This window comes from Chinchilla lanigera, unplaced genomic scaffold (genome assembly GCF_000276665.1).
Source record: "Chinchilla lanigera isolate Chin_1 unplaced genomic scaffold, ChiLan1.0 scaffold00012, whole genome shotgun sequence".
NCBI lineage: Eukaryota > Metazoa > Chordata > Mammalia > Rodentia > Chinchillidae > Chinchilla > Chinchilla lanigera.
Genome location: NW_004955413.1, coordinates 6560320 through 6571451, shown reverse-complemented (window position 1 = coordinate 6571451; position 11132 = coordinate 6560320). Strand labels below are relative to the sequence as shown.

The 11132-nt window shown below is 52.2% G+C and overlaps 1 protein-coding gene across 1 annotated transcript; it reads right to left on the bottom strand.

Annotated features, from left to right (window-relative positions):
- Positions 1-5681: 5681 nt before the first annotated feature.
- Nanog (Nanog homeobox) lies at positions 5682-10129 on the bottom strand. The gene is made up of 4 exons (XM_005379613.1): positions 10105-10129; positions 8914-9197; positions 7209-7295; positions 5682-6369 (listed from the first exon to the last, which is right to left on the bottom strand). Exons 1-4 carry the CDS (start codon positions 10127-10129, stop codon positions 5965-5967), a joined length of 801 nt encoding a protein of 266 aa, XP_005379670.1. The 3' UTR covers positions 5682-5964.
- Between the last annotated feature and the right edge of the window lie 1003 nt (positions 10130-11132).

Sequence of the window (11132 nt, the reverse complement as noted above, 5' to 3'; positions counted from 1 at the left end):
GGAGTTATTGCTCAGTGGCAGAGCATTTGCCAGCCATGCATGAGTCCCTGGGTTCAATTTCAATTTCCAGTACTGAAACACACACACACACACACACACACACACACACACACAAGCTGAGGTCACAATGCTAGAGGAGGCACCATTCATAGAGTTAGCAGAAGAGCCCATAAAATGCAGCAATAAAAATGCTGCAAAGAGCGGCACAGGTAGGGCACGCTGGTCACCCCAGCACTCAGGAGGCTGAGGCATGAAGAGGGATTCAAGTTCAGGGCCAGCCTGGATGACACAGGGAGACCTTGTCTCAAAAGAAACAACCGGAAATGGCCAGACATTTGTACAGAACTAGAGCTAGGACAGGGACTGTGGAATCAATGGCCTGTAGTAGGATAACAGCATCCCACCTTGTTTTATGAAGTGTAAAGGACGAATGCATCTAGAGGGGTTATCGCAAGCCAGGCTCTAGGGCTCATGGTGGTAGTCCCAGTTACTCTTTTTTTTTTTGTCTTTTTGAGATAGGGTCTAGATATGCAGTTCAGGCTGGCCTTGAGCTCACTTTGTAGCCCAGGCTGGTCTCAAACTCACAACAATCCTCCTGCCTCAGCCTCCCGAGTGCTGGGATTACAGGCCTGCGCCACCACACCCGGCAGTCCCAGTTATTCTGGAGGCTGAGGTAGGAGGATCACCTGAGCCAGGAGTTCAGGGCCAGTCTGGGCCACAGGATCTTCTCTCTCTCTCAGTCTTTTTATTTATTATTTATTAATTTGTTTATTTGTTTGTTTTGAGTCAGGGTCTCCCTATGTAGTTCTAGCTGGTCTTTCACTCACTATGTACCCTAAGATGGCCATGAATTTGTCACGATCCTCCTGCCTCAGCCTCCCCAGTGCTGGGATGACTGGTGTGTGCCACCACGCCCAGCTTTTGTCTCTGTCTGGAGATGGGACCTTACTGTGTAGTCTGGGCTGGCTCTGAACTCCTTCGGTAGTCCATCTTGGCCTCAAACTTGGGATCTTCCTGCTTCAGCCTTCCCAGTGGCTGGGACTATAGTCCCCAAACTGCATCTCATCGCTACTGATCTTCATTTTATTATGATTTCTTTATTCATTTGCAGTACCAGGGATTGAACCGAAGCCCCCACACTGCATCTGGATGGGCTTCCCAGCGCAGTGCCCCACCGTACCTCCAAAGGGCAGCGATACAGGGAAGGAGCGGGGAGCTGGTCGAGCAGGCCTGTGTCTCTCATCCCAAGGAAGAGAGCCGAGGCGCGTGCTCTCCTGTAGGGCGGTCTGTGCGGAGGAAGGGATTCGCTCATGTGGACCTGACCAGGTGGGCTCAAGTGGGCCGTGGCCCAGAGCAGGCAACCCCTGGGCAGGTGCGGGGCTCAGAGAGACCTGGCGAGCCGGTGCCCAGTGACCTCCTCCTCCATTTTTGTTTTTGTTTTGTTTGTTTTTTGAGATAAAGTCTCTGCCGGGTGTGATGGCGCATGCCTATAGTCCCAGCACTCGGGAGGCTGAGGCAGGAGGATCTTTGCGAGTTTGAGACCAGCCTGGGCTACAAAGTGAGCTCAAGGCCAGCCTGAACTGCATAGCGAGACCCTATCTCAAAAAAAAAAAAAAAAAAAGAAAGAAAGAAAGAGATAAGGTCTCACTCTGTAGCCCAGGCTGGCCTTGAACTCCCAGCAATCCTGCCTCAACCTCCTGAGTGCTGGGACTACAGGCATGCACCACCACGCCCAGCCAGAACACAGTTCTGATGCAAGGACAATATTCAGGTAGTTGATCTGGAGAAGGCTTATGCATTTCCCATGTGACTTTTGTACGGTTGGAGTTTGTTTTGCAGTACGGAGACTGAACCCAGGGCCTTCACAGCTCCACTACGGTCTCCGCCTTTTTTATTCTTTATTTTTTAATGTAAGACAAGGGCTTCCTAAATTGCTAAGTTATCCAGGTTGGGCTCAAACTCGCTGTCTCACGGTGTGACTTTTGTCATTCACGATGGGTATGCAGGGCACAAGCCTGAAGTCAGCACTGTGGGAGGCTGAGGCAGGAGAATCACTGGTTGATACTCAGCCTAGGCAAGCTAGGGCCTTGGCAGGATCCTGTCTCAAAAAAGAAAAGAAATAAAAGGGGCATAGTGATACAGCTTAATGTGAGAGCCCTGTTTCAATCCTCTGCACTGCCCCAAACAACCAAAAACAACCCCCTCCCACCAAAGCAAACACAAAGACTTGGAGGTGCGAACCTAATTTAGGGCTTTTCAGTTTATATCTTTTTTGGTCACAGGATGGAGGAGATTATTAACTACTAGGAGTTACGGGGAAAGCAGATGAATCACAAAATCACCGGCCCCTCTGGCTTCCTGCCTTCTCTCAAGGGGAGCTGCAGGTTACTTTAACCATTCTGCTTTTTGCTTGATGAGTTTCAGACTTCGATTTGTTCTGCTGTCCGGCTTGATTTCTGCCGTCTAGAACACTACGGACAGACAGAAGGATCTGGTGCAGAGGGGCTGGGTCGGCTGAGCCCGGAGAGCGGCGCGCACAAGGCCGGGGAGGGGGTGAGCCGACTTGCACCCCGGGCCGGGTTGGGCCAACTCCGCTTTGAATAATCTCACTATTCAGAAAGCCCAGGGTCTACAGGGGGAGAAGCGGGCCGGGATGACAAACTCAGAAGTAGAGGCAGACAGCTGCCAGACGGGGGCAGGAAAGCCGGGAGGCTGTCGGTAAATATTGCCGTTTCCTGAGGCCGAGTGGGCTCGGTCTGGAGCCTGAGACAAAGGGAATTTGTGAAAGAAAGAAGCCAGCGGGGGCAGACAAAGGCCTCGGGCCAGGAAGTGAGCTGGGGAAGGCTGCAGAGGGGCAGGCATTTGAATGGGTCCCTGGGGCGAGGGTCACCTGAGCCCGAGAGCAGCAGCTGGAGACGTCCCCGCCGCCAGCTCCCTGGGAAAGGTGGCCTTGGAGAATTTGAAAAGCTTAAGCATCTGCGAAATGACTTCAAGGCCGAGGTCCCGCCACCTGCCTCACAGCGACTTACAGAGCGAGTTATCACGGAGCACAGGTCGGCTGAGGGTGTGAGGCTCCTGCTCGGCCAGCTGAGCCCGGGCTCCGTCCCCAGCCAGCTGGATACCTCCGTGACACGGCGGCCACGCAGGGCTGGACTCCAGCACAGGGACGGAGTGCGTCAGCCACAGCTCTGCAGGGGATGCAGGGCCCGAGCCACTGCCCCTCGTGACCACGCTCATCACACGAAGGGCCACAAAAGTCCTCTAAATCCCCAGTCACCGACGTGCGTGTCCAGTTACATATGTCGGATTAGTACGTTTTCTATCCTGCTGGGAGATTTTCCCAACGCACAGCTCCCACTGAAACCCCACACCCTGCCCCCTCCTCAGTAACCCTGCGGGCTGGAACAAGTACCCTGAACACCCGCCAGGCTGCGCGGCCTGAGGGCTCCTCACTGCACCCCTCAGCTGGATTAAAAAAAAAAAAAAGGTCTTTACTCAGCCTCTACTTCTTGGGTATTGGGGAGGTGCTGGGATTGGACGGGGGCCTTTCATTTTGTAACAAGCTTTCTAAACCACCACACTGCCCAGGCTACAACCCTCCTGCCTCATCCTCCCAGAGCCCTGGAATTACAGGAACGCACCACCATGCCCAGCTCAGACTTTACCTTTTAGACGGGCTGGGGGAGCTCTTAAGTACCCGTCACACCCATCTCTATAAGGATAAAAGCATCAGTGCTTGGTTTTTTTTTTGTTTGTTTGTTTTTTTCCGGTACTGGGAATTGAACTCAGGACCTTGCACTTACCAGGCAGGTGCTGTGGCGCTGAGCTATATCCCCAGCCCAGTGCTTGATTCTTACCACCAGAGCAGAACTTAACTGCCCGCTCCATCAGGGGTCCCAGGGTCGGAGCCACTTTCCCAAAGCTTCCAGCCTCCAGCTCACCATTTAGTTATTTTCTCAAATGTATGAGTATGGCATTTGTGCATTCAGCCAGAACCTACTGTATTAGAATGGCAAAGGCAAAGATAGGGTGTAACTCAGTGCACGGCGCTGGTTTGGCAGCAGGTGTAAAGCCTTGGGTTTCGTCCCCAGTACCGAGATCCACCCAGGGCCTTCCCACAGCACTGCATCCCTGGCACAGACACACTGCTAGGCACGGCCGTGCACATCCTTAGCCCCAGGGCTCGAGGGGCTGGGCCTGCCTGGGATACTAGCAGGTTATCTGGGCTGGGCTCGAGCTTGTGGTGATTCTAAGTTCTAGGTACCAAAAGTAGTGATTGCAGAAGGGTTTTCTGCTTCTCCAATTGCTGGGTGCTTTCTGTGACTTAGGTCTGAAACACGAAGCTCCAGGTATCTGACAACTGCCCCTGAGGGCGCCGCACGAATTTAATTCTTTTAAATTATCCCTACCTTCCTTGTCTTCAGTCTAGACAACTGGATTTTGTAGAATGAAACATGGGAGAATAAGGGAAATGACTAGGAAAAACTCACCTTGATATCCTCCATCTTTTTTTGTCTTTTTGAGACAGGGTCTCACTGTGCAGTTCAGGCTGGCCTTGAGCTCACTCGGGCCCAGGTCGTTCTCAAACTTGCAATGATCCTCCTGCCTCAGCTTCCCGATTGCTGGAATTACAGGTGTGCTTACTCTGCTTTAAAAGGGGAGGGGGTGCCAGAAACAGGGCACCATGGCACACACACCTGTGATCACAGCTACATTGGAGGCTGAGGCAGGAGGATCTTGAGCTCAAGCCCAAGTTGGGTAACTTACTGCTAATGTCTCAAAGAGCCTGGGATGTAGTTTGTAGTTCAGTAACATTAAATGCAAAAACAAGACCCCTGGGTTTCAGTATCACCAAAGGAAAAGGGGGGCTGGGGGCCACAGCTCACTGCTAGAGCATGCAGAGTACAGTGCTGAGCTGGGCACGGTGACATTCACCTGTGGTCCCACTACTCAGCAGACAGGAAGTCGCTTGAGCCCAGGTTGGAAGACAGCTAAAAACAATTACTTGGCCAGGCGTAGTGGCACATGCCTCGAATTCTAGCACTTGGGAGGATCACCGTGAGTTTGAGGCCAGTAGACTACATGAGACCCTGTCTCAAAAACGAAACCGAATTACTTGGCCAAACTCATTGAACCACCAGGTGAAATCAAGCAGGCAGAGATTGTTTATTTATTTGCACTTAAACGAACCCAACAGTCAAACCCGATTCATCAGGATGCGGCCCTATCGTGTGTAAGACATCTTTCTACAAACGTCAGTCAGTACAGCGGGGGTCACAATACACCCAGAGCCCCATGGGGGTGGGGTGGAGGGCATCAGCACTGCACACTCTAACGTGACCCCTCACCCGAACGACTGACTTCTAACAATGTATGAATTTGTTTCTAGCCGGATGTGGTGGCACACAAGAGGAACTCTAGCTCTTTGGGAGGCTGAGGCAGGAGGATCCTAAATTCAAGCCCACCTCTGAGAAATCAAGCACCCCCACAAGACCTTGTTTCAAAAGGGGCAGGGCAGGAACGCAGGTCAGTGTGAAGGTCTTGGGTTCAACCTCCAGTTCCACACAAGACAGTGGAATTTACTGGGTCTTTTTACTGTTCCAGGGATGGAACGCAGGACCTCAAGCATGCTAGGGCAAGCACGCTACCAGCGAGCCCCACCCGAGCCCCACTTTGAAGGCTCCACTTCCTGCAAACAGGAATGATGCTTCACCACAGCCGTGTCCCCCCGCCTTGAGGTTGGGTTCTCCACCCAGAGGTCCGACGGTGTCTGGTGGCTGCTTGATACCCAGACACTGCCTGCCTGCAGCACACGAGGTCACTACAGCCTCCTCCTTCCGTCTCCAGTCCTGCCCACACCCCGCGTCGTCACAACAGGCCCAGTGAGAACCGGGACCCCGAGAAATCCAGCACCACCCTAAAACCAACAGCAAAACCCTGTGCGGGAGGGAGGGAACCTCGCTTTCATAGATCTTCAGGCTGCAGGTTCATGGCATAATTCAGGAACAGATCCAGGGCCTGGGGGGTGTTGAAGTACTTGTGGCCGTCCCCAGCTGCTTCCAGGGTGGCCTCCAAGTCACTGGCGGAGAAATTCTGCGGCAAGGGCAGGCAGGGCTGCAGCGACTCCTCACCGCCAGCAGGGAAGGAGTTCCAGCCTTGGGGGTACCAGGTCTGCGTGTTCCAGGTCTGCGCGTTCCAGGTCTGTGTGTTCCAGGTCTGCGTGTTCCAGGAGTGGTTGCTCCATGACTGGCTGCTCCACGTTGGGCTGTTCCAGGTCTGGTTGCCCCACACGGGAAAGTTCCCGGATGTGTTCACCATGCAGCCCTGGGTGTAGTTGGAGCCTGGGTACTCAGCAGAGGCCGGGCCCGTCTGAAAAAGAAGAGTGGTCGGCAGCTGGGACCAGCAACCTTTGGGCCCTGTGAGCTTCACTGCGGAGGAGCAAGCGTCCTACGGAGCTGGGACGCGGGAACCTGGGAGGAACTGGGCCGACCAGCGAACTGAACGTGAGTGCAAAGGCCGGAGAAATCTCAGGTAATCCTCACGCGCGTGCGCACACACATACACACAAACAGCAATGTCCTTCAAGGATCGGGGAATTTAAAGTAGTCTCTCAAAGTATATTTTTTCCAAAAAATGACAACTTTGTCTTCTTTATGGCAGAGTAGTATTTCATTGTGCAGGAATGAGCAGAAGAGCAAAATAAAGGATAGATCATGGAAAACAGAGAAAGCTTCTTTCAAAAAGGCAGGCAGCAGTAGACAGAAGGAGGGGAGAGGCCCGCAGGGCAGGGGCAGGGAATGGAAAAACAAGCCTTGGTGCATACACGCGCCAACCCCCATGAGTGCAGTACTCGTGTACTGCAAACGGGTCAGCGGAACTGGAAATTATATTTTGGGTTTCTTGAGACAAGGTCACACTGTGTAGCTCAGCCTGGCCTAGAACTTGAAACCCTCCCAACTGCTGGGACTGCAGGCATGGGCCACCAGGCCCAGTTTAAAAATTTTAAAACCAGCTGGGCGTGGAGACTCATGCCTGTAATCCCAGCACTCCGGAGGCTGAGGTAGGAGGATCACTGTGAGGTCGAGGCCAGCCTGGGCTACAAAGTGAGATCAAGGCCAGCCTGACCCCATAGCGAGACCTTGTCTCAAAAAGACAGTGACAGAAGAAGCCCCCCAGCAGGAAAGAGCGCACGCTTCGCGTCCAGTCACCTGAGATGCACCGGCGCTGCTCTTCGGCCAGTTGCTTTTCTGCCACCTCTTACATTTCATTCTCTGATTTTGGAACCAGGTCTTAACCTATGGTAAAAAGTGACAGGAGTTAGAAGACACAATACAGAGGTGCCGGGGCTGAATGACACTGTAATTTCCCGTCCTGACAGCTTAGGGACTGCAGCATGAATCAGAGTTCTGTGAAAGTCTGTCCAAGCCTTTCAGTGAAGGTCGGCTGCTTTTTTTGTTCAGTAAGACTAACCAGCTAAACTGGGCCCATGGCACATGCCTGTAGGAGGCTGAGGCAAGAGGACCACCTGGGCAAGATCCTGCCTCAGCCAGGCGCAGTGACGCACGTCTGTAATCCCATCACTCGGGAGGCTGAGGCAGAAGGACCGTTGTGACTTCGAGACCAGCCTGGGCTACAAAGTGAGCTCAAGGCCAGCCTGAACTGCATAGTAAGACCCTGTCTCAAAAAGACCAAAAAAAAAAAAAAAACCCTTCCTCAAAATTAAAACAGGACTGGAGCCGGGCATGGAGGCACATGCCTGTAATCCCTGCACTCGGGGCACTGAGGCAGGAGGACTGCCATGAGTTCAAGGTCAGCCTGTACTACACAGGAAGACCCCATCTCAAAAAGCAAAAGGTGTGTAGCTCAGTGGCAGTGCCCGTCCAGTAGCGTGTGTGGGACTTGGGCTCCATGCCGACCACTGCAACAAAGGCTTATGCAGGGCAGAGCTTTTTGCAGTAACATCCTCCCAATACGAGTATATTTGGCAACAGAGATTTAAAAAGAAACACAATACCTCATCAAATGTCTAACTGTAATTCAATAATGTACCATAAAAATTTAAAAGCTGCACAGCATCGATATAGGATGAAGAGCTTTTTTTTAAGTAAGTTTTCACTGTGCAGTTCAGGGTGGCTTTGAGCTCACTCTGTAGCTGAGACCGGCCCTCAACTCACAAAGATCCTCCTGCCTCAGCCACCCAAGTGCTGGAATTACAGGTGTGCATCACAGCAGTGAGGAGCTGTTTCTGAGCTTTCTTTCCTTTCCTTTTTTTGGAGGGGTCGGGGAGTGAGGGTACCGGGAATTGAACTCGGGGCTTTGCAGACTGCCAGGCAGCTGCTTGTGCCACTGAGCTATCTCTGCCCGGCCCTTGTGGGTTTTTGTTTATTTGTTTTGAGACAGGATCTCGCCATGTAGTGCCAGCTGGCCTTTAATTTATGATGAGCCTCCTGCCTCAGCCTCTGGAGTACTGGGATTTTACAGGCCAGGCGTATGTCATGTGCCACCACACCCAGCAAGAACTTTTTAATATGGACAAATCCATTTTAATGTAAGTGAACATTTGGATGGAAAGTAAAGGGGGGAAAAGAAGGAAGTAATAGAAGCCCGGCATGACAGAGCGACTGAGGCAGAAAGATCGCAAGTTTAAGGCCAACCTGGGCAAGCAACTCAGCAAGACCCTGTCTTAAAATAAAACGGAAGCTGGGTAATCCCAGCACTCGGGAGGTTGAGGCAGGAGGATCTTTGCGAGTTCGAGACCAGCCTGAGCTACATAAGGGAGTTCAAGGCCAGCCGTAACTGCATAGAGACCTTGTTTCAAAAAGAGGAGAAACAATCATGTACAGGTGCACTAGGAGGTGAGCGCGGTCTCTGCAAATCCTTTCAGTTTGCTTCCTGCAACCACACAGGCCCCACCTGCTTGTAGCTGAGGTTCAGGAGGCTGGAGAGCTCCTGCATCTGCTGCAGGCTGAGGTACTTCTGCCTCTGGAAGCGGTCGTTGAGCACGCACAGCTGCGTCTGTGAGAAGACCGTGCGTACCTTCTGCTTCTTCGCCGGGACCTTCGCCGCCTCCTCCTTCCTGCCCGAGGACTCCAGGGAGCCAGGCAGGGCGACGCAGGGGCTGGTGACGCAGGGGCTGGTGGAGGAGTCGGGGGTTGCCTGAGTGAGCAGGTCCCCGGAGGAAGGGAGGGGAGAGGCTGCTGGGGACAAGGAAGCAACACTTAGCTCCGTTTTCAAATACTTAAAAGGCCAGGGATATAGCTCAGCGGTGTAAGTGCTTGCCTGGCAAGCGCCTGAGGTCATGAGTTCGATTCCCGCTACCAAAAAAAAAAAAAAAAAGGAGTCAAACACTTGAATGTGTTTTCTCAAACCACTTTCATACTGCTATACTTCCAACCTTCAACCTCGGTAAATGAGTACAACCTTAATTCTCTTTCCTTTTGAGATAGAGTCCTGCTAAGTTACACAGTTGCCCAGGCTGTGAGCAAGCTTGCGACCCTCCTGCCTCACTCAGCCTCTTCCGGAGTGCTAGGATTTCAGGCTTGTACCACCACACTTGGGTTGCTTTTCCCATGGTTTTTTAAGACAAGGTCTCGCTATGCGGGCCGACCTTGAACCCATAATGTTGCCCAAACAGGCCCGGAACTCTCTGTGATCCTCCTGCCTCAGCTTCCCACTGGGATTATAGGTGTACACCACCACACCTGGCTTCTATTTCTCTTTCTTTTTTTTTGTACTGGGAATCGAACTCAGGACCTTGAGCTTGCCAGGCAGGCTGGCTTCTATTTCTCTTAATCAACCCAAAGCACTGCCCACCTCTGTATGATAATAAATATTTTAACCATCTTCATTTTACAAGCGTTTCATTTTATTTTTTGGTGCTAGGAATGGAACCCAGGCCTCAAGCAGGATAGGCAAGTGGCACCCTTAGCATTCCCTGCACTGTGTAGCTCAGTAGCCACTGGAATACACAGGGTCTCCTTATGTAGTGCAGGCTGGCCTTCAGCTTACTTTGTAGCCCAGGCGGGTCTCGAACTCGCAACGATCCTCCTGCTTCAGCCTCCCGAGTGATGGGATTAGAGGCATGCGCCACCATGCCAGGCATACACTGGCTATTGTTCTCCATGTTCATTTCGTTACCCTGTGGTCACCAGCTAAACGGGACAGGCATTAAGACAGCAAGAAGTCCACCATCTCCTGCTTCTTGCCAGTAGATCTAGAAAGGAAAGTCAGCCAAGCTCTCCAAGGGAGGCACATTAAATCAGGCAGGAGTGGTGGCACTGGCCTGTAATCGGAGCACTCTCTAAGAGGCTGAGGGCAAAAGGACCACAGGCTCAGACCCAGCCTGGGGAATTTAAGGACTTACCAAAAACAAAACAAAACAAAACAAAAACGGTTCCAAAACAAAACAAAAAAGGTTCAGGGTGTAGCTCAGCCTGAATATCTGGGTTCAATGCCCATCACCACAAACCAGAACAAAACCGAACCCTGATGGGGCTGGGGATTTAGCTCAGCGGCACAGCGCCTGCCTGGCAAGCTCAAGGTCGTGAGTTCGATTCCGGATACCGGGAGGAAAAAAAAAAAAACAACCCAACCCTGAGACTAAGGTAGCTGCGCCTAGATCCGATCCAGCACTTTGTTTACAACACTTGACGTCCTAGGGCAACATATTAACCCAAAGTTTAGAAAAGCAGCCCGACATTAGAATGTAGAACGGTCAGGGCTGAGCACGGTGGTGCAGGCCTGTAATCCCAGCACTCAGGAGGCTGAAGCAGGAGGATCGCTGCAAGTTAGGGGCCAGCCTGGGCCACAAAGTGAGTTCAAGACCAGCCTGAACTACACAGTGAAACCCTGTCTCTAAACAACATAAATACATCAAAAAATATATATACACATATAAATATGAAATGCTCAAACACAGTAGCCATCAAATCCGTGGCTTTTAAAGCCGATTAATACCAAATGCTGTGCTACCATTTAGTGCACTGGGCACAAGTTTTGCAGCCAAAATGGATCTCGAACCCGAGCTGCGGCCCCTTTCGCCCGCCGAAGGTGGTGAGCCCTGGGTCGGCCGTCACCGCGGAGCCGCGGCAGCACCTACCCCGGAGCGCTCCCTGCGCGGCGAGGACCCGCGA

What these genes read in the sequence shown, in the direction of transcription:
- Nanog (XM_005379613.1), bottom strand. Translation starts at nt 10,129, where the DNA reads ATGAACATGGAGAACAATAGCCAGT. An exon ending in CATGGAGAACAATAGCCAGT is followed by an intron (nt 9,198 to 10,104) that starts GTATGCCTGGCA and finishes CCTTGTCCCCAG; the next exon opens with CAGCCTCTCCCCTCCCTTCC. An exon ending in TGAACCTCAGCTACAAGCAG is followed by an intron (nt 7,296 to 8,913) that starts GTGGGGCCTGTG and finishes TTTTTACCATAG; the next exon opens with GTTAAGACCTGGTTCCAAAA.